Below are 24,188 nucleotides of genomic sequence, written 5' to 3'. Positions count from 1 at the left end.
TACATTTGTAACTAAAATGCTATTTTTGGACTATTTTAATATCCTGTACGTTTTAATTAGATGATAAAGAAACTGGGCTGGGATGACACCATTTAGTCTAATAAAATGCTGTGTGTTGTCGGACTTAAGAAAATGTATTGCGGAGCTTAAATGTGACAGATCAACATGTATTTTTTTCTGTACTTGTAGAGTCTTTAAATGGATAAAACATTGAGCTGCATATTTTATTTTATTTTGCCTTGACATACATTTTAAGTCTTTGCATTGAAACAAGAAATCCCAGACTGATGCATTACAATTTAGAGAACTCTCTTCCCCACAAAAAGCATCAGATTTTTAATTATTTATCAAATATATTGCTTTATTCATCCTAGGCATACTCATTACACAGGACAGGAACATACAGCCCCTTAAAACCTTCCTCAGGACCATGGATAGCGTCATTACACCAAAGACATTGACCACCCAGCTGCCTTCTTGCCTCTTTGTCACTTTGAATATTTGAAAACATTACCTGGTAATGGTCACCCCACATTCAATCACAAACCTATATGACTACAATCTTGATGACCACTAGAGATTACCTGTGGGACAATTTATTTTTAGACATCAATAAAAAAAAAGAGATATCACTTTGGCCACATTTGTAATATGCAGGAAAAGCACAATACGTAGTAGACAGCAAAGAGCCATTTATTATTTTGTATATGGATCATTGATGCCTATGTGCACCCTTATAGAAATATAAAAAAAAAAAAATCACATATCCAGAGCCACATTTTTGCCATTCTCCTCAGTATGATCATGTGGCTTTCACCTGTTCATTTGCAATTTTTATGCTGCACAAGCTTTTGTCCATGTGAGCTGAACAAAATGCACAAGCCATAGGAACATTGTTGTATGGAGAGCTCCTGTTAGTGCACAGGTTTGTTCGGATTCTCTTCTGTAGCCAGTAGAAGAGTCATTGTCCTTTCACTACTGTTGTCCAGCTACGATGCCCAGGACGTACTACGTATTTCCACCATAGGAAGATGACCGTGAGTGTCCGTTATATTTCAGAGTGAAGAAATCTTTCTTCGTGATCAGTGATCATGAGAAGCTCTCTTTCTGTCTCCGGATAGGTAGCTCACAGCACTTTTTTTCTTGGAAAATATATGTAAAATGTATGGGTCTGACACCAGAAACCAGTACTGATGTAATGTTCCACACACAGGACTCAGCATTGCTCTGATACAATGAAACCTTCTTTTTCACCAACAGGTTCTACTTCAGCGTAAGCGGGATGTCCAGATCCTCTCCGGAACTTCATTGCTGGCCACCGGCTGGGACGTCGCTGTCAAGATACAACATTACATCTTTTAAATGAGAACTTCAGTAAATGTCATGTTTATAGATGGACCTATACTTCCTGTCCACCTTGATCAATTGGCTCTTGATGTCTCCCTCTAACTCAAAATTACTGGCTTACCTTAAGCTGACCATACACTAGTAGAATTTGGTTAGAATTTTTTTTTTCAAGAATTTTCTTTCCATTTCCTAATTGTTAGTGGGGTCACACTGATGTTAGTTTACAACGTAGGAAATTTGAAGGAGCAGGATTGAAAAATGTTCTCAAAGTTCTAAAGGTGAATGTGGTTTTGTTTGGGAAAGTTCAAAATCAAATGTTAAAAGTAACCATTTTTACATTTCGTGAAGTCATCAAATGTACTTACGAGACTTTTTATACAAATGTTTGTATGAAATTTGATCAAAAATCTACTAGTGTATATCTAGCTTTAATATCACACAAAAAAAAAATCAGATGTCATATTCATGCGAGACATGCTCATGCTGGAGACAGAGAGGCTAAAAGAGATATTTTGGTCCCTCGATGTGAGTACAACTAGAACTACCAACTTGAAGAGCACTGGCACTCTACTACTGCAGTATAATTCCACTGACAAACTGTAATAAAAGCAAAAATTACTCAGGTGGCATAAACAGGATGGAGGTCTAGAACTTTTTACATGGAAACGTTTTACTGATTGTAATATGATGTGTGTTTGAATATATACTGACTCAGGCACCTATGCTGCCCTATAAGGGCTATGTAAAAGTCCATCCCTGGGTTGGCTAGACCCCAGTGTTGACTAATCTCCAACCACTCCCTTTGAGGATGAAACTACAGATTATGATTACTGTATTATTATTACTATTATTATGCATGGGAGAGGCTCTGTAGAAGTCCCGAAGGCAAGCATGGGAGGAGTTGAAGAAGGAGCTAGAGAGCAGGAGGTCTTGGAAGGAGTGAAGAGAACACTTTGGTTGGTATTTTGGGATGAGGTTGGTGATGCAATGCAGAGCAGAGTCATAGATGGCTTTTTAAGTTGTTGTTAGGATTTTTTTTCTCAATGGGCGTGTGGATGCCAATAGAGGGATTTGCAGAGAGGGGTAGCAGACACCAAATGGCTGGTAAGGTGGATGTGTCTGGCAGAAGTATTTATTATTAGATTAATTTCACTGTAGCCTGAAAACAAATTTTAAATGAAAATAAATGTTACTTAGGACAGAAATTATTCCTTGATCATGGTGATTATAAATGTACACTGGCAAGCTTTTCTGTCCTATAGTGCAATTGTCCTGGGTGTAATTCCTACTATTGTCTGTATGTGCTCTATGTTTTTAATGGGCAAACAGTTAGTCCTGTCCAATCCAGTCCTTAAAATCACATCATTCCAGTCCTCAATGGCCTTTCTCAGGTTCTTTGGATCCATGGCTGGATTTATACTGGACCTGGTGGCTCATACAAATATACTGAGGAATGGACTATCAATTAATTGTATACTTTAGTTTGTATGGTCTCCCTGTGATAGGCAAGCCATAGTAGATTTGATTTTGCCCAATTTTCGCATCAACATAGTCAGTGTTGATGGGGGAATCCCTCTTGCAGCACTATTGTGTTCTGCTGGCAGGGAGCCTTCCTTGCCGGCCGAACACAATGATTGCTGCTAGCAGCTCTAGACACCGGTAATAATCACATGTTAAAAGTTTAACAGGCTGGTTGTACCCAAGTTGATTGATGGATTGACTTGGGTGTAACCATCCTGTCCACAGATTGGTCAAATCTCAGACGGTCCCTGCTGAACCGGGCAAGTTTTGATCCATCTATGGCTGACTTTAGTGTGGGTTTCCTGCTGGTGTTCTGGTTTCTTGCAAGAAACATAAAAATATTCTGTCTAGTAGACTGAAGCAAGGATGTAGATGGTAAGCTCATTTTAAAACAGGGACTGATGTAAATGGCCTGGTATCCTCCAGAGCTATATCGAAGCTGGGCTCACACTGGTACAACACGACAGTCTTATGACTGTGGATCGATCAGACTTTGCACTGCGACTTGAAGTCCAACTTCCATCCAACTTCAATAAATGGGATCTGACTTTTATCCTGACAATACTAGGCCCTTTGTGTCTGGTAAGAATCTTGAAGGGAATCTCCACTCCAAAATAAAAAAATAAAACGGCATAGGATTCCCCTATAACCATACCAGACCCTTTGATTTTAAGGGTACCCCAAATGCCAAAATTAAAAAAAATTATGTGGGACCTCCAAATCCATACCAGACCCTTATCTGATCACACAGCCCTGCAGGTGAGGAAAGGGGGGGATGAGTGAGTGTCTCCCCTCCTGGATGATACCAGGCCACATGCCCTTAACATGGGAGTGAGTGCTTTGAGGAAGGGGGGCCCTGTGCCCTCCTACCTCAAGGCACCTTGTCCCCATGTTGATGGGGACAAGAGCCTCTTCCCGACAACCCTGGGCAGTGGTTGTGGGGGTCTGTGGGCAGGGGCTTATCAGAATCTGGAAGTCTTGTTAAAGGGAGTTTCCAGATTCCAATAAGCCCCCCACCCGCAGACCCACACAACCACCGCCCAGTGTTGTCAGGAAGAGGCCCCTGTCCCCTGACCAAAGCACCCACCCCCCCATGTTATGTTGAGGGAATGTGGCCTGGTATGGTCCAGGAGGGGAGGTGTGCTTGCTCGCCCCCCTTTCCTGACCTGCTGGGCTGCGTGCTCAGATAAGGGCCTGGTAGGGATTTTGGGGGACCCCATGCCATTTTTTGGGCATGGGGGTTCCCCTTTAAAACAATACCTCGGTCTGGTATGGTCTTGGGGGGGGGGACTCTATGCACTCTATGCCGAAATTAGGAGCAGAAGCTGTGTCCGTGCAGCTGCTGCGTCCTAATTGCCATGAATGGGACTGTGTGTGTGCAGATGCATGGAACACCTATACAGTACATCCCCATGCAGGCAAACATGGCCCACACACAGGTGTAAGGTGTAGTATACCTGTGTGAACGAGTTCTATGTCTTTCTCAGTCATTTATTCTTTTCTGCTGGTATTTAACTATGTAAGACGTGTAGTGTATCTCAGCCCCTTCTATCCCAGCCTCAGAAATCTCCATTCCTCTTAGGATCTGAACGCTTACATACATACATTACAGTATACTGTATATTTCTTTTTAACATCAGCTAACTTTATTGTTTTTGATTTCCCTTTCCATTTAAAGCACATTTCCACGTAATACACACAGAAACGCATTGTTCTTTTGTTCATTTATAAAACTAACCATAGAGTAGAAATGGAGATCATCTTCTAAACAGAGAGCTGCCGCTCCTGGTCTCTGGAGTGCTGTGTGATCAACATTCTGCCCAAGGTTGTCATTCTCACTGAGACTTGACAGATATTTAATAAGTCATTGTGAAGGCAGATAGAAACCCCTTTATCCGACAAAAGACTGATTTGATGTTCATGAAAGAAACATGTCTCTGTACAGTACGCCAATGGAGGAGACTACACAGGAATAAATGTTTATGGTATTAGAAGAATGCTGGCAAGGCACAGAATGTAATATTCGGGGCAACATTTGAGATCAAGCAAACCAGCTTCAGTTTAAGAGATTATGTATTTTTTCATCTAAAATACACGGTACGCTTTAATAACCCCAGAACACAACATGTTGGGTATGCCTTACAGATGGACTAAATCAGTTAGCTGTAGCAAGGTTTATAAGACATCTAAGAAGATAAGGGCCTATTTAAACCACCTAGAACAACAGCAGAGCAGACACTGCAGAGGGCAAGAAAGTGGGAAAGAGGTATGGGCTGTGCTCTCTTCTCCTTCACCACCTCACATCCACTTAGTGACCAGAAGGAAGCAGAAATTACTACCTGTAGATGTGAGTCTGAAACAGCGGTAGGAGGAGGTGAGAGATGGGTTGAGGGAAGGCTGTCTGAGTTCCTGGTATTTCTCTGCCATTGCCAGTTTATAACCCACATATTGCTAACATTGTCCATTTGTTGTCTATGTTGTTACCAACTCCTACTAGTCCTTGTAAGGACACTCTCTTCATAGAGTTTGCATGTTATCCTTGTGCTTACCTGGGTTTCGTCCAAATACTTCAGTTTCTGCCCATACTCCAAAGACATGCTGGTAGGTTAATTGGCTGTTTTCCAAATTGACCATAGTATGTGTGTATGCATGTTAGATATTGACTGTATTGCCACCATTTTGCATTGCCTGTGTACTGCAATGATTACTAGTTTTGTTGTTTAAGCATTGCATTGACATGACTGTCAGTGCGTTACCAGGACATGCTCCTGTATTATTACAGTGTGTTATCCATGCATAGCCATAGTTCTTGGTGTGTTCCAAGTGTTTGTTGCCCATTTTTTTGTCACACTTGTCATTGTTTAGCCATCACAGGTCTGTTCGTGTACTGGCATATTTGTTCATGCTTTATCACAGGTTAGTGTTGAGGGGCTATTTATATGAGTGCATACAATCAAATCAGCTCAGTTTATTATGGGGTCAATATTAATATAATTTAAACCCCTTCCCCACAGGCCAGTCACTATACAACCATGCCTCTTAAAGACAAATATATTTTTACATAGTTACAATGGACCAGCTTGGATATATACCATACCTGGCCAATGCAGCAAGAAGCTGGAAACAACTGAAGTAGACACTGCTATTCCAGTGCATCAAACACTTACTTTCAGTCATGCCTCGGGTCTCTGAACACAGGAGGTCAGCTGTTCTGCACAGGCACCATGCAGAAAATTATTTTCATTTTCTGAATTAATGCAAAATGTTCTCTGACTGAATGAGGTGGAGAGGTGGGGTGGTGATGTCACACTTTCCACATTGTTCAGTCAGAGAATGCTTTGCATTCATTCAGAAGATGCAAAGCATTCTCTGAATGGCACCCATGATGAGTGGCCAACCTACTATGTTCACAATGCAGCAGACTGGCTGCTCAGCATGGGACCCTGGAAACAAGTGGAGATCACTGGAGTAGCAGTGCCTACTACAGTGATTAACAGCATTTTGGGGCATCAGCACCTATGGCATTTACATTGTAACTATGTAAAAATATACCATGTATGTAATTATTCTTTAACACTGGTATTTTGTCTGTACCCCTAAATTGGCATTCTAGTGCAAACTGCTCTCCTAGAATCACAGACCATTAGGTTTAGCGAGTATGCATATGCTGGTTGTACACTGTTTCTGGAGCCTGGAAACTCCAAATCATACAAAGCACCAGACACTAATTGTCATTTAGCATGTAAAATTGTACTGACAGATTAACTAGGTTTCGGAAAACTGGTTGGCAGTGCTTTATACCCAGTACAGTAAATGCAATCAGTTTGCTAGTGTGAAAATATGAAATGAAAGGGAAGCAGATTACCTCAATAAAAAAGAGGCTAGCAGATGATGTCGGATGATGGTACATGTAAATTGTTACAAGGATGGCAGCAGCAACAACGAGGACCAGTACGAGTATCCCTATAATTAATCCCGTGTGCAGCGTGCCGTGCGTCTTCTCCTCCGCGCTGTCATCCGTTGAGGCTGCAGTATAAGAAAACATGACAGTATAAAATAAATAACAATACTTTGCTTTCCTACCACTCTGTGCATTTAATCAGTACAAGCCTCAGTCACGTATTGTATACGAAAGGTACAGTATAGGTAATGGAAATTTCCATCAGGAGTCTTACGGTACACAAGGCCGCCAAACCTGGCCCTTGCTCATATTACACCAAAACCTTGGTGTAATATGAGCAAGGGCCAGGTTTGGTGGCCTTGTGTTTATAGGCAAATGCAGTGTGCTTTTGACATCAGTTTAAGACCCTTCTAAAACAAATCCAAATGCATTGGCAGGTGCAGTTGACCTTCTACTCACTTGCTTCAAGCTGTTTTTGCATTTCCAAAATCTTGTATGGAAAAAGAAGCAGTTGTGGCAAGAGCAAGAACCATTTAACACTGGCCGTCTGAGCTTGGGCCTGATGGTGAAAAATAATTTTTCCTTCCTTATGGCTCACTAATTTAAAAGGAAAGCCTCCTCCAAGAAATGGTCATATAAGGATATTTGTATGATTTACCTTAACTGACCTAACGCTTGAGGAATGCAGGATGACAGAGTCCACTATCCCCCTTAAAAGGTGATATCACTGTCCAAAAAACTTTGATTGGTCATTTACTCACATACTAGCCTGTATCTACCATAGCCCAAACTAGAATAAGCTTGTCCTCTAACAGAACGTCGAGAAGCAAATGTTTGCCCTGATCACCTGCCAACTATTAAAAATGGGTGGGGACTTTGGGAAGAGCATTTAAATTCTACCCTTATATATTCTTTAGATATTATTGCATTTTTACATTTGTCACGATATCTGTAATTGTTCAATTAAATGTTATATACAGTGCCTTGAAAAAAAGTATTCATACCCCTTGACATTTTCCACATTTTGTCATGTTACAACCAAAAACATAAATGTATTTTATTGGGATTTTATGTGATAGATGAAAACACAAAGTGACACATAATTGTGAAGTGGAAGGAAAATGATAAATGGTTTTCTACATTTTTTACAAATAAATATCTGAAAATTGTGGTGTGCATTTGTATTCAGCCCCTTTACTATAACACTCTAACTAAAATCTAATGGAACCAATTGCCTTCAAAAGTCACCTAATTAGTAAATAGAGTCCACCTGTGTGTAATTTAATCTTAGTATAAATACAGTTGTTCTGTTAAGAGAACCTTAGTGAACAAACAGCATCATGAAAGCCAAGGAACACACCAGACAGGTCAGGGATTAAGTTGTGGAGAAGTTTAAAGCAGGGTTAGGTTATAAAAAAATCCCAAGCTTTGAACATCTCATGGAGCACTGTTCAATCCATCCTCCAAAAATAGAAAGAGTAAGGCACAACTGCAAACCTATCAAGGTATGGCCGTTCACCTAAACGAAGAGCATTAACCAGGGAAACAGCCAAGAGGCCCATGGTAACTCTGGAGGATCTGCAGAGATCCACAGCTCAGGGGGGAGAATCTGTCCACAGGACAACTATTAGTCGTGCACTCCACAAATCTGGCCTTTATGGAAGAGGGCAAGAAGAAAGCCATTGTTGAAAGAAAGCCCTAAGAAGACCCATTTGTGGTTTTCGAGAACCCATGTGGGGGACACAGCAAACATGTGGAAGAAGGTGCTCTGGTCAGATGAGACAAAAATTTTACTTTTTGACCTAAAAGCAAAACACTATGTGTGGCAGAAAACTAACATTGCACATCACCCTGAACACATCATCCCCACTGTGAAACATGGTGGTGGCAGCATCATGTTGTGGGGATGCTTTTCTTCAGCAGGGACAGGGAAGCTGGTCAGAGTTGATGGGACGTTGGATGGAGCCAAATACAGGGCAATCTTAGAAGAACACCTGTTAAGCCACATAAACACGATCAGAAATTCTGCCAGCAAAATTCGGATGTGAGTTTTTGTCAGAAATTCCGACCGTGTGTATGCTATATCGGACTTTTGTTGTCAGAATTCCAGCCAGCAAAAGATTGAGAGCATGTTCTCTATTTTTCTGTCGGAAACAGTTCCGATCATCTGTACAATTTCTGACACGCAAAATTCCTACGCATGCTCGGAAACAATTTGACGCATGCTCAGAAGCATTGAATTTAAATTTCTCGGCTGGATGCAGTGCTGTACGTCACTGTGTTCTTGACGGTCGAGTTCAGAGAACTTTTGTGTGACCGTGTTTATGCAAGCCATGCCAAGGTTTTTCTGATGGAAAATGTGCTCGTGTGTACGGGGCATTAGAGTCTGCAAAAGACTTGAGACTGAGGGGAGGTTCAACTTCCAGTAGGACAAGGACCCTAAACATACAGCCAGAGCTACAATGGAATGGTTTAGTTCAAAGCATATTCATGTGTTAGAATGGCCCAGTCAAAGTCCAGACCTAAATCCAATTGAGAATATGTGGTAAGACTTGAAAATTGCTGTTCCCGAACACTCTCCATCCAATCTGACAGAGCTTGAGTTATTTGGCAAAGAAGAATGGGCAAAAATGTCACTTTCTAGATGTGCAAAGCTGGTAGAGGCATCTACAAAAAGACTTGCAGCTGTAATTGAAGCAAAAGGTAGTCCTACAAAGTATTGACTCAGGGGGGCTGAATACAAATCCACGCCACACTTTTCACATATTTATTTGTAAAAAATGATGAAAAACATTTATCATGTTCCTTTCCCTTCACAATAATCTGCCACTCTGTGTTGGTTTATCACATAAAATCCCAATAAAATAAATTTACGTTTTTGGTATTAACATGACAAAATGTGGAAAATGTCATGGAGTATGAATACTTTTTCAAGGCACTGTATATACCGTACTTACAATTGTTTATTTGATCTTTGCACATATGAAAAAACTCTAAAAAGTGTAAACTGTCACGTAACCAAAACCGGGCCTTGTTCTGCCTTGACAGCCATGCAAAGTTGTCCCATACACTTCTACACCTTCATCAATGAGTGCATTCTAATAATTAGCATTGAATATTTCATTTTTCACATATTTAAAAGATTAAAGTAAATATGTCACAAACCTGATCAATTAAAGCCCAATTCCAGCATTTTTCAAATGAAAAAGGTAGCCCATCTGTTACAAAAATCATAATACTCAGCTCCTCTCCTACACTGCCCCCCCGCAGACCCAACAATCTGTGATCCAATGCTGGTCCTCTCCCTTGTTGAATGTCATCCAGCTTAACTCCAAACACTTTCTGTGAGTGCAGGATGTCACAAACCTGTCACTATTGTGCTCCATACTCGTAGTGTAATGATGAAGAGAATTGTGTTATTTTTTTAATCAAATTCCTGTATCTCTTTTGCCTACAGTGTTCTTTTTGGTTTGAAGTACATATTTCTATAAAATACTAAGTTAGTAGCAAAAATATTATATTACAATAAACTTTTTTTTCAACCTCTAAATGATTGGATTTCCTATTTGCAACACTCAGTAAAATAGAAAAAAAAGTACATACCCCACAATCCCTTACCTTTACTTTTTATCTAAAGGGAAAATAATTATTTTTTTCATTCTGGATAGCATAAGGGAGGGTTATAACCCCTGTCAGTTTTTTATTTTTTTTGCTTTTTTTGCATACTGTGTCTTATTGGGAAGACTTCCTTTCAGTTTCTGGCCAATAGCCACAACAGGAGATGAGAGGGAATTCTTCCAAAGGGAATCCTGGTGTGTCACCAGAACAGTGCCCCGTTGGAAGATTTCCTCCTATTGGTGTTCTGATGTCAACCCAAAATTTGGAATTTTACTTCCACTTTCAATGATAACAGTAAACAAACAAATTGAGAGGGGGAATCTCCCTAATGTGGGCACAAACCACAAAAAAATAAAAAATAAACCGTCAGGGGGTCAAATCTCTATCCATTCTATCCAAAACTAAAAAAAAAAAAAAAAAAAAAAAAAAAAAGTTTTGCCTTTGTCTACACTTTAAATGTTTGTGATAAGAGTTTAGAATTTTAACACATTTATGTAACACATGTTTGTTTTACTCTGTATTTTTTTTTTAAATGTAATAAATATAACTGACTTAAAAAAAAAACACACTTGTAGGTTCTACTGTTTTGCTGCCCATTTTTTTAATATTACACATACATGTTAAAATATAAATAAAATGTGGGGAAAAAAATAAATCTAAAATCTAGGCAGCTAACACATAAGCAGTATACACAACTTACATCATAAATAATAGTGGAAGTATAGCGCCTTTAAACACAGATGTACTGATATTCAAACATAAAACATGTAAACACAGTATTACTATTAGATTAAAAAGGACAGCCCATGTTTAATAATTCCATCAAACAGGTCCATGATAGTGCCACCAAACGAGTGAGTATACAGCAGGGCAAAAGTGTCCAATGGAATGAACCGCCACCAATGGAAAGAATGCAAACTCACAGAATAAAGTAGCTGCCATTACAGCAGCATGGACACCTTAAACACACATAGAGGTCCCTCTGGATATCACGTAGTGGATTTCTTCCACCAATAGATCGTATTGGGATCCCACTGGGAATAAAATAAGCTCACCCAGAGCCCAGAAGAGTTCTCATAGTGTATTAAGGTTTATTCCAAATGTAAAATACACTGTAAGTGCAAAAAAGTAAAACAATAAAAACTCACATAGATTGCGGATTGTCAGTGCCAAATGCCACGCCCCAACGCGTTTCACCCGAAAGGACATTGTCAAGGGGTTCTGTGTTTGACAGAATTATTAAACATGGACTGTCTTTTTTTAATCTAATAATAATACTCATGTTTTATGTTTTATGTTTGAATATTGGTACACCTGTGTTTAAAGGTGCTAAACTTTCACCATTATGTTAAAATATAAATTTATGGCTTGAATATTTACTGGGAAACCCAAAAACTAAATTTCTGAAAATGAAGGACCTACAAAATAATATGTTCCTTGTCACAAATTTTTATCTCACGCAATGTGCGCAATTGTTTATGAAATCTATACAGTATTTTTAATAAAAAATAAATTAAAATGTATTTTAGTGAACACACAAAATAATCTTTACATTTTTCAATAAATATAAAAGATGAGACAGCGTCAACTTAATAAATACAAAATATGTCAATCCTTAAAATTGCATGTGCCTGTGAAATGGCAAAAAAAAATAAAAAATTACAATACCCAAAATTGCCAAAAAGCAACCTTTTAAAAACCTCCATCCATAAAGAGTGGTTGGAATGTGTCCTTTCCCTGCACACGTTGTACTATGAGGTGTCTATATTTCTCATCCCTGAAAGTATGGTAAAACTGACCCAGAAAACAGTAATGGTAAACCAGAAATTAGTGATCTCACTGGCTACAAGAGGTGTGTGTATCACAAGAATGACTGACCAAAAACAATAAAAATGTTGGATATCCTAATTGAGTGCATCTATGAATAAGAATCTAATCTCTTTGGGTAAGATGGTGTCAATGCACAAAAGGGCCATGGGGGGAACCTCAGACAGATTCCAAAGAGAGGCTGAAGAACAACAGAGCACATTCTTTTCTGTCCAAGTTCAATGTCTAGTTCCTTATATTCTACAAGCCAACACACTTCTTCATCACAGCTTTAGTTGTTGAAAGAAAGAATAGGTAGAAAACAACTAGCTGCCTATCCAAAGTAATTAAAATGTATTGGTGTTCTGTAGTTATTATACTAAAAATTTCCTCCAATTATTAGCCCTATGTTTACATCCTATTTCAATCACTAAAATCCTGAAGAAGGGGGCATCTTAAGTCTCCTAAATGCTTAGAACTAAGCCTTTAATTTGGACTTCCAAATACCAGTTTGGTGTTTCCTTCTTCTCTCTCCCCACTCCAGTTCCAATTGAAAACTGACCATAATAAAAACATTGCATAAGCTGTGGTTACCCTAAAAGAAACCTGGATGTTAAAATGAATATTAGTTCCTGAGATACTGGCAAGTGGAAAGACTATGCAAATCTAGACTTTACTTGTTAGAAATGGACCCGCCTCACCAAGCTAGTATATTGACCAAGAAGACTTCCTGTCACATCAACAGGCTAATAGAGATTCCCAGAAGCTAGAACTGTATAGAAAAGGGTCACAATTTGCATACAATTTCAGCTGTCCAAATCTTTGTAAATCCTGACTATTATGACATTTAGGGATGGATGAACGGTTTGGCCCGAGCATAAGTTTGGGCCACACTTTGGTTATTCGGATGTTCGGCGAACAATGAACATTATGCGTTGTTCGTGGCAAATTCGAAAGCCACGGAACCCCGTTAAAGTCTACGGGACACTAACATCAAAAAACAAAAGTACTTATTTCAAAGGCTTATATGCAAGTTATTGTCATAAAAAGTGTTTGGGGACCCAGGTCCTGCCCCAGGGGACATGTATCAATGCAAAAAAAGATTTTAAAAATGGCTGTTTTTTCGGGAGCTGTCATTTTAATGGTTTTACCAATTCACATAGGGGGGAGGCAGGGTTCTGGGGGTCCCCTTATTAAAGGGTTGTGGGGATGAGGCCCTTGTCTCCATCAACATGGGGACAAGATGCTTTGAGGTGCTACTCCAAAGCACCCTCCCCATGTTGAGGGCATGTGGTATTGGACTGGGGGGGAACCCATGTCGTTTTTTTTTTTCAGTGAGTTTTATCTTTATTGCCAAGACCCGACAATTCATAACAACAGCAATCAGTTTTAATTTACTTTTTTTCCTTTAGAAATGTCATTTTGCTGTGGTACTGTTCTAAACATGGGAAAACTGCGCCACTTTACAGGCATACTATAGACACCCCCCCCCCCCCCCCACCAGGCATTTAAAGGAATATTTCATTTTTATTGTTTCACTTTAACCACTTCAGCCCCGGACCAATAAACAGCCTAAGGACCAGAGGTCTTTTTACAATTTCACACTGCACTGCTTTAACTGGTAATTGCGCGGTCATGCAATGTTGTACCCAAACGAAATTTGCGTCCTTTTCTTCCCACAAATAGAGCTTTCTTTTGATGGTATTTGATTGCCTCTGTGATTTTTATTTTTTGCGATATAAATGGAAAAAGACCAAAAATTTTGAGAAAAAATGATATTTTCTACTTTTTGTTATAAGAAAAATCGAATAAACTCAATTTTAGTCAAACATTTAGGGCAAAATTTATTCAGCCACATGTCTTTAGTAAAAAAAATGTCAATAAGCGTATATTTATTGGTTTGCGCAAAAGTTATAGTGTCTACAAACTAGAGTACATTTTCTGGAATTTAGACAGCTTTTAATTTAAGACTGCCTATCTAATTTCTTGAGGTGCTAAAATGGCAGGGCAGTACAAACCCCCCCCCCCCAAATGACCCCATTTTGGAAAGTAGACACCCCAAGGAAGTTGTGGAGAGGCATGTTGAGCCCATTGAATATTTTTTTTTTGTCCCAAGTGATTGAATATTGACACAAAAAAAAAAAAGTTTACAAAAAGTTGTCACTAAATGATATATTGCTCACACATGCCATAGTTATATGTGGAATTGCACCCCAAAATATATTCTGCTGCTTCTCCTGAGTACAGGGATACCACATATGTGGGACTTTTTGGGAGTCTAGCCGCGTACGGTACCCCGAAAACCAATCACTGCCTACCGGATTTCTAAGGGTGCAAATTTTTGATTTCACTCCTCACTACCTATCACAGTTTCGAAGGCCATAAAATGCCAAAATAACACAAAACCCCCCAAATGACCCCATTTTGGAAAGTAGACACCCCAAGGAAGTTGTGGAGAGGCATGTTGAGCCCATTGAATATTGCTCACACATGCTATGGGCATAAGTCAAATTACACCCCAAAATAAATTCTGCTGCCTCTCCCGAGTACGGGGATACCACATGTGGGGGACTTTTTGGGAGCCTAGCCACGTACGGGACCCCGAAAACCAAGCACTGCCTTCCGGATTTAAATATAAAATGCTACCAAAAAAACTGTTAGCGATCGCAGGGATCAGGCCTGACTCTGCGATCGCTGCAGTTATGTGTTTAGTGTTTTGTAAGTGACAGTGATCGATCGATACTGCACTTGGGTGGGCTGGGCAGAGGGGCAAAACGTAGGTGCTAGCAGGTATCTGGGCTGATCCCGCTAACAATGCATTTTTTTGGAACCGTAAACTGCTGGGGATGCTAGTATAGATCTGATCAGATCAGATATTGATCTGATATTGATCTACGGGAGGTTTGTGCTTTGCGTGTGGGTGTTAGCGGTACTGGCACTAGCCTATGCAGACCCTGACCCTAAAACCTAATTGATATCACCTGCCGGGTGATCAGGGGGTTAAACCTTTATTGGGTAATAAATGGTGGGTGCCCTGATGCTATAAAAAGCAAACTAACCAGAGTCACACTTATACGGTGATCACTGGTGAAAGGGTTAACTAGGGGCAATCAGGGGGTTCAAATTTTTATTAGGTAGTATATGGGGGTCCCTGGCGCTATATAAAAACCTGACGGGGAACCTAAATAACTAACTGGCTAACCAGCGTCACCAGTGACACTTATACTGTGATCGCTGGTGAAAGGGTTAACTAGGGGCAATCAGGGGGTTAAAACCATTATTGGGTAGTATATGGGGGTACCTAATGCTATAAAAACCTGGCGGTGAACCTAAAAAAATAACTAGCTACCTAACGACACTAGTGACACTAATGCAGTGATCAGAAAAATGATCGCTTAGTGACACTGGCAAAAGGGGGTGAAAGGGTTAACTAGGGGCAATCAGGGGGTTAAAACCATTATTGGGTAGTATATGGGGGTACCTAGCGCTATAAAAACCTGGTGGTGAACCTAAAAAAATAACTAGCTACCTAGCAGCACTAGTGACACTAATGCAGCTATCAGAAAAACGATCGCTTAGTGACACTGGCAAAAGGGGGTGAAAGGGTTAACTAGGGGCAATCAGAGGGTTAAAACCATTATTGGGTAGTATATCGGGGTACCTAGCGCTATAAAAACCTGGCGGTGAACCTAAAAAAATAACTAGCTACCTAGCGACACTAGCGACACTAATGCAGCGATCAGAAAAATGATCGCTTAGTGACACTGGCAAAAGGGGGTGAAAGGGTTAACTAGGGACAATCAGGGGGTTAAAACCATTATTGGGTAGTATATCAGGGTACCTAGCGATATAAAAACCTGGCGGTGAACCTAAAAAAATAACTAGCTACCTAGCGACACTAGCGACACTAATGCAGCAATCATAAAAATGATCGCTTAGTGACACTGGCAAAAGGGGGTGAAAGGGTTAACTCTAGGGGCAATCAGGGGGTTAAACCTTTATTGGGGGGTGGTAGGGGGCTACCCTGGACCTAACACTAACTGCCCTGACAGTTTTTACTGTTACAACTGACACTGAATGCAGTGATCAATAAATAAATGATCACTGCAATCAGTGACACTGTGACTGGGGGGGGGGGGGGGGCGGGGGGGATCGGAGGGCGATCAAGGGGGGATTGGGGGGGGGGTTGTGTGCCTGTGTGTGCCTATGTGTTAGAGTAGTGTTGGTGCAGACTTACTTTGTCTTCTCCTCGTAGTCCGGTCAAAAAGACCGCCCCGAGGTGAATGACATCACTTCTTCCCTGCCTGTGTATACGATACACAGTGGGAGGAAGCTTCTCATTGGCCAGGAGTGATCGAGAGGGGGTGGCCATCCCCTCATCTCGGATCACTCCTGAAGCGAACCGGACCGCCGTATCCAGCGGGAGGGGGTCCGATCGGACCCCCCACCCGCTGGAAGGCAGGCACGTACATGTACGTGCTTGTGCCTGCCTGCGCCATTGCGATGACGTACAATGGCAATACGGCGGTCCTTAAGTGGTTAAGCATTATTAAAATTACTGCTCCCGAAAAAACGGTAGTTTTAAAAAAAACATTTTTGCATTGATACATGTCCCCTGGGGCAGGGCAGAACCCGGTCCCCCAAACACTTGCAATAAGCACTTTTGATTTTTCATGTTCGTGTCCCATAGGCGTTCGTGTGTTCATCCGAATTTTTTGCCTGTTCGGCTCATCCTTAATAACATTCTTGTTCTATTCATTAAAGGTATACCACATTTTTCACCATATGTTCAGTTTTAATATTTGTGACAGATTTACTCTAGAGATTAAAGAGGAACTGCAGTCTACTCACATAATTTGTAATAAAAACATCTTTGCCATTCTGAATCTTCGCTTCAACCACTTTGCATATTATTTTATATATACTGTGATTCTGTACTTGCCAACTATGCTGCAGAAGTCTCCTTCCACTAAGTCTAGCTGCAGCCATTTTAACTGTGGGCAGCTGAAGCTGCTGCCTGTTCACTTCCTGGACTTACACAGACACACAGAGGCACACCTCCAGCTCTGCAGCCCTACAGCTCTCATTGGCCCTCTTATGACTCATCCTCCCTCCCTTCCTGGCAAACGCTCACGAGAGTGAGAAAGAGAGCTGTGCATGATGTCATAAGTCTAGTTTTTTTACCAGACAAGAAACAGGGCTGTTTAAGGTATTTACTGGCAGAAAAAAAACAATCTATATTACTAGGCAAAATTAAAAAAACAAGGGTAGAAGATTTTATAGATGGAAAGTTGAAAAAATGACTGAAGGCTTTAACTCACACAGGAAACATGTTATCTTGGCCAAGCTGTGCAATTCTTTTATTTTGTGTACAGCCAATCTTTGATGACACTGTCCGTCCCACACAGCTTTGTGCTTACCATGAAAAGCGCTTGGAGTCTGACTGCCTCCCTATACACCTCCCTACCCACTCCTTATGCCTAAACAAAACAATTCAACAGGTTGTTACATTTAAGGCTACATTTTGTTTGTCTTAGCCCTTGTACACACGATCGGAGAATCCGTCGGAATGTGTCCTATCGGACCGTGTTGTCGGATAATCCGACTGTGTGTGGTATGCATCGGACTGATTCCGTCTGAATATCCGTCGGACCCAATTTTCCAACTTGTTGGAAATATTTTCCGACCAACTGGTTCGATCGGACATACTCCGATCATGTGTAGAGAATTTTGATCGGACCAAGTGCCACGCATGCTCAGATCAAATTCCTACATCAAAGCTATTGGCTACTAGCCTGAACGTAGTCCCATCGTAACGAAATTACGTCATCACGTTCTGAAAGATCTGATTTTTCGACAACTTAGTCCGACCGTGTGTATGCAACAGTTTCGGACAAGATCAGACGGGCAAAATCCGACGGATTTGGTTGTCGAAATCTCTGACCGTGTGTACAGGGGCTTAGAGAAGCTCCTAATAAAGAACCTCAAAATTTTTCACATGGGAGAAGGTCACATTTTCCCCCATACCATATCACCAGGTATTTACATCTGCTAAGGCAACAGTAGGAGCAGAAGGGGAGTGATGGTAAGATATTAGTGGATGGGTGGGGATCTCCTTTACACAGACACTGTCTCTTTGCCCTGAATGGGCAAGGTGACATTTCTTTAACTTATTCCCTTCCATCCAATTAAATGAAAGGCCTTATGTAGGACTTGCTCACACCAGATCCACTTCAAAATGCACAAATCCACAAGCAGTGCTCTAATGCTTATGGCCAATCATCATTAGGTGCATTTTGAAGGACCCTATTCAACTAACTTAAGGTGGTCTGATTGGATGACTTTTGGTAAATGCCCACTTAATTATTGTCCATCTCATCAAATAAAGTCACTCTTTGGTTGTACAGGCAGCTGAAAGTGTCACAACTACCTGAATACAATAGCCACCAGTAGAGATTCCTCCATCCACGCTGTTTGGTTTGGGTGGGGAATAAACTGATTTTCTTATGGGCTGAGAAAATGAGAGGTGTATAGCCAGTACCCCATTTAAATGCAAAAACACAGGTGATTGCATCACAAATACAGCAGTCAGGACTTATTTTCAACACACTTCAAGGCAGTGTGTTGGTGTAAATGGCTTCCTTTAAAAAAAAAACATGGATTTTCTCATGCCTGTGCATTTTGGCTGTATTGGCAAATGCAGCAAAATGCTTGACAACATGTTTGCAGAGAATGAACACTTCACAATTATTTCCACTTTTTTTGTTTTTTTATACTTTTATTAAAGTGACTTTATAAAGAAGCTTCTGTTTGCTGAAACATCGGCTGGCACCAGCTGCCGCAGGCTACAATCCAAATAGAGAACCCTGTGGTCCATTTGTAAAAGAAATTAAAAACAGGCAGGATAGGGAGACAAGGATGGGGGACCCAGTATGTCACAGACTGAAGATCAGGTCATGAAAGAGGATATCACGTTAATCTACTGTGATATATTATATCTGTATAACTGGGAGCCAGTTCTGTCATTTCAAATTGACAATGCTGAGCATGAAAAAAACATGATTCGAGCATCCGGGAGGGAGGCTTTTGTACCTGAATTATCAGAGGACCATGAGAGCAGACGTCAGGTTAATGAAATATACCATAGGCACATAAGGAGAGACTTTTCTAAACAGTGTAGGAAAATAACGAAACACAGTAAGTAACTGGTGATTTCCATAATCAAAACTTCATTCCTTCACCTCAAGGTTATTCTCCTCAAGAGGAATTGATTTAAATCTGTTTTCACTGAAGACAATAAACAAGGCTGTCAACTAGGAAAATAAGCTGTGCCGCACACACAAGCAACAGTTTCTATGTATGAGCCCCACCATGCATGGATTCCTGTGGGCTTAGTTGCCAGAAAAATGTTTATTAGACCCTGAGCAGCCTTTGTTGCAAACTTAAAGTAAATATGTAATGTATGAATACTAGTCTTGTGGAGTAGATTAGAACAATGTAGGAAAGGCATATACGTTTCCTACATCAGGGTATCTGGTATTTGGCACAACCAATGCTCACTTTCAGCTGGAAAATTTAACATCAGTACTTTTTTTCATATCATGTCTGGTAAAGTCAAAATATGAATTAGCTTTCCATCTATAAGTTGGGAAATGGCATTGTGTTGCAAGTGTAGCACCCTCTAGTGCTAGTGTAAATAGTTTTTTTTTTCTAGTGCAGGTAAATTTAGGCTGCACTGATAAGCACTGATAGGAGGCATTAATGGACATAGATAGGCCACATTGATGAGCACTGATAGGAGGCACTAATGTGCAGTGGTAGGTGGCATTGATGGGCACTGAGGAACACTGATAGGCAGAACGCAGGCAGTATTGATGAGCACTGATGGGAAGCATTGAAGAATACAGATAGGTGACACTGATGGATGCTGTTAGACAGCATTAATGAGCACTGATAGGTGGTACTGATAGGCAAAATTCATGGGCACTAATAGGCGGCATTAATGAGCACTGATAGGTAACACTTGTAGGCGTAAATGATTGGTACTGATAGGCAGCATTGATGAGCACTGATAGGCAGCATTGATAGGCTCTAATAGGTGGCATTAATGAGCACTGATAGATGCCACTGATGATTGGGGCACTGGTTATTAGTGTAAACAATTTACTGACATTCTTGACAGTTAACGGCAGTCCTTTCCTAACACAGACACAGCATGGGAGGAAAAGGCTGCAGATAACCGGCAAGTCTGTTTACATGTGATCAGCTGATACATATAGAAACAAAAGATGTTTTAATTGGGGGGGGGGGGGGCACAGCATAATGTTGGGGGGGTCAGGGCCCCCTCTGGCTACTCCTTAGTGTCACCACTGAGAGCAGAATGAAAACACCCCCTGACACTGATAGAAGTCACAAGGTTGCTCAAACTGCTAATGATAAAAGGTATTTGGCAGTTTATATTTTCTAAAACCATTGCATTTCCATGTTCTATGTACTGCGGGAGACCAGATATAGTGAATGCAGGGTGAAAAGGAGCCACATGGGATTTTTTAATTCTTATGTATCTCAGTGAACCCTAGAGTAATTCTGCGTACACAATCATTCAGTCAGATAGTCCGATCGTGTGTGGGATAGTTCAATCGTTTTTATTTTAAAAATTCAGACGGACCTAGAAATATAACATGTTTCAAATCTGTCCAATGGACTCAATTCCTATCGGGAAAGCCTGTATGCTGGTCCGACGGACCAAATACGACACAAGGGCAGCTATTGGCTACTGGATATTGAACTTACTTTTCTAGTCCCATCGTACGTCATCACGTTCAAAATGAACGGACTTTCGAATGGACTTTAGTCCGTTCATGTGTGGGCAAGTCCGTTTGTTTGGAAGTCCATTGAAAGTCAGTCGGGAAGACTGTCGGACCTTTTCTGCTGGAAAGTCCGGTCGTGTGTAGGTGGCATGAGTGTTTTCACACATGGAGGGTTTAAAATGACACTAATACTTTGTCAAAGTAACCCTGTCATCAAGTGGAACAAATTAAACCAAGCACAAGTTGCTTGCACAAGAAGATAATTTGCTACAGGATGTTATAACTGAAGGGAGGAACTGTAGGAGAAGTATCACAGGACAACAAATTGTTTTCAAAGTTTTGTTTCCTGAAGATTTTTTGGTGATTATGTCCACAAATATCATTTCAGAATGACTGTATCGTAGGAAATATGAAATTAACTTTGAATGACTATAAATGTATTTAATCTCATAATGTTTCAACATAAGTTCAACAGAACTAAAAGTGTTTTGCAGGAAAATTAGTTTTAAATGTCTGGTGCATCTCATTGCAGTGTCCAACAATAGTCAGCCAGCAATGATTTTTTGTTGTAAAAGTTTTTATTGAATATAGAAACATTGTGTACAGAAATATGAACAGGCATATTGAAACTGGTAGAAGCGGACGCAGCCACCATAAAAATACCATTAATCATTGTGTTCGTACAGGTAAGTCATAAAAGTCAGAGAATCAATAATATTGACTTAATGCTGAATATTCTTTGTCAAACTTGGAAGAGGAAGAGTTGGATTAAAGGTGGTTATCATAAAACATTAACAAAGGAACATTAACAAAGTAGCAGTATGTTGTGCTCAAGCAATAACTTTGAGGTATGGCGGTAGGGTCATGTATGGTGAGAACTGGGTTTGGGGTGCGACTCTGTAGGAAAGTGGACGGGGATACATGGGAGTGAAAGAGAAGGGGAGAGAGATGGGCTTCCTGTTTATTACTGAGAAGGGTCACTCAGTGGATTGTTGCACTGTGGAGGGATGTTTAGTGCAGCTTTGGATACGGAGGAGGGGGGGTGGGAGAAAGGGGGGATAGGAGGAGGAGAGGGTCGTATTCCCTCTTTTTGGTCCTGTCGCGGCTCTTGTGATCCCATCAGGTCCTATATCTCTTGTATTCGTCAGTGATGATGAAGTGCATCCAGCATGACCAAGTTTTGATGAACTTGGCAGGTGTGTATTTTGTTTGATGTATCAGGTCTTCCATTACCATGATTTTTTGTATACGGTTAAACCTAGTCAGCTATGGTGGGTGGGTCAGGGGAGCGCTATTTGAGTGGAATACACATCTTAGTCGCGTTAACCATATGCATTGCTAGAAAACGATAATATGCGTGTGTTGGAATCGTAGAGTGATGGAGCAAGAATTGGGCTGGTGTAAAGTCTAGCAAGTAGGTGGTAATTTGTGTAATAAGTCTATGGATTACTGGCCAGAAGGTTTGGATTTTTTGGAATCTGTGTTACATCTCCAACATGTCTGGGAGAGGGAAGGATTAATGTGGTGTAGTTTAAGGGGTGTTCTGTACCACTTGGAGAGAATTTTGTAAGCGTTCTCCTGTATCTGTACATTCACCGTCCCCTTATGGACGTGCTTGTAAATGTTTTCCCATTAATGATCTGTAAGATCATTCGAGAGTTCCTGCTCCCATTTTTGATTGGCCCAATGTAGTTTGGGCGTTTGGTCAGAGAATAGTAAGGTATAAGTATGAGATATCAGATGGCCTTGGGGTTCTTCGCTTAAACATAGATCTTCGAATGTGGTGGTGCATCTAGACTAATCAGGTCTGGGAGTAGGTTTGTTGAAAAAGTGCCGTATTTGTACATATGTCCAGAAGGGGAAAGATTGTGTGGTCGTTTTGGAGGCTAGGTCGGATTGAGAGAGAACGTGCCCTTCTGCAAAGAAATGTGTAGTGGGATTGTCCCCGAATTCAGCCCTTTTGGAAATCAGTCCATACAATAATTCAGAAGGTCACCACTTACACCTTACCCTTTTCCCCAGCACAATTTTTGTTACACCATACTAATGTAGGCACTTCAACATACCGAAAGTCCCTGCTTATTCATTTAATTAACGCTGCTAAACTTTGTATTCCCAGACATTGGAAATCCCAAACTAGTCCGTCCATTAAAGAATGGACGATGAGAGTCCAGGCAATAGCCGACATGGAGGAACTTATACACATTTCGAAAGATACCCCGCATAAATTCACCCAGAAATGGGCTTGCTGGAAGGATTTTGAGACCACTTCAGATTATAAGCTCATTTTTCTCAATCCTTGAATGATCGACGGACAATGTCCCCCATAGGTAACTGATCTGGTTGTATTTTTTTTTATACTGTCACCCTGTGATCTGCTGCAATTGTTTATAACCCATTTATGCAGCCTATTTTTGAACTTTATGTGGTTAATCCCGCAAGATTTGTGATGCCCCCAATGTAGTTCTTTCGCCCCTAGACCCGTACACTATATTTAGACTTTTCTATTGTCTTATGATAGCTGGGATGTTATACTTCATTGATATCTACTGATGATTGTTTAAGCTACTTCCCGTACTTCACTCTTACCTCCCTTTCACCTCTCTTTTAATCCCTCCCCCCCCCCCCCCCACCCGCTCCCTCCCCTTTCTCCTTTCCTTGCCCTTCTCACAATGTCCGTCCTTTCCTCCCCCCCCCCATTTTTTCCTCACCAATCTCCCATGTTCTTTTCTTAGATCTAAGAGTATTTTGTAATGTAAACGGTTATACTAGACATAGGGCATAGATCCAAATTGCTCTTGTTACAGACAATATAGGACGATTATATGCTAACACCTTCCGTTTACCTCATTTGATTAAGACTGGAGATTTTGTTTTGTTTTTCTTCTTCATATGCTGTTTACAACATACGTGACTTTGATTGTATGTAAATCTGTTATTTGTATTCTTATTTCCAATAAAATATTTCGGAAAAAAAAAAAAAAGAAATGTGCTGCTCGGACTGTAGGGAAGGCCAACAGTCTGCCAGGAATGAGATGTGTGCTCGTCAGCCAGCAATGATTGATTCCAGTTGCTCTGATACCGTTATTCCTTTGTGGTTATGAATGAATGAATGAAATACTTGTATAGCACACAATGCGAACTGAATCACCTCAAACCTTTGACCATGCTTGTCACTGACTGCA

At 40.6% G+C, this 24,188-nt stretch overlaps 1 protein-coding gene across 1 annotated transcript in view; it reads right to left on the bottom strand.

Annotated features, from left to right (window-relative positions):
* Positions 1-210: 210 nt before the first annotated feature.
* Positions 211-24,188, bottom strand: part of PLXDC2 (plexin domain containing 2) — an 811,301-nt gene continuing 787,323 nt past the window's right edge. Inside the window, exons 13-14 of the mRNA XM_077490934.1 lie at positions 6,734-6,894; positions 211-1,333 (exon numbers count right to left, since the gene is read on the bottom strand). Of these exons, the coding sequence (XP_077347060.1) occupies positions 1,217-1,333; positions 6,734-6,894 (278 nt within the window). The 3' untranslated portion in view covers positions 211-1,216. The remainder of the gene's footprint in view (positions 1,334-6,733; positions 6,895-24,188) is intronic.

This window comes from Lithobates pipiens, unplaced genomic scaffold, assembly GCF_037356315.1.
Source record: "Lithobates pipiens isolate NorthernLeopardFrog02 unplaced genomic scaffold, aLitPip1_a1.2 Scaffold_19, whole genome shotgun sequence".
NCBI classification, from domain to species: domain Eukaryota; kingdom Metazoa; phylum Chordata; class Amphibia; order Anura; family Ranidae; genus Lithobates; species Lithobates pipiens.
This window is presented reverse-complemented; position numbering and strand designations above follow the sequence as displayed.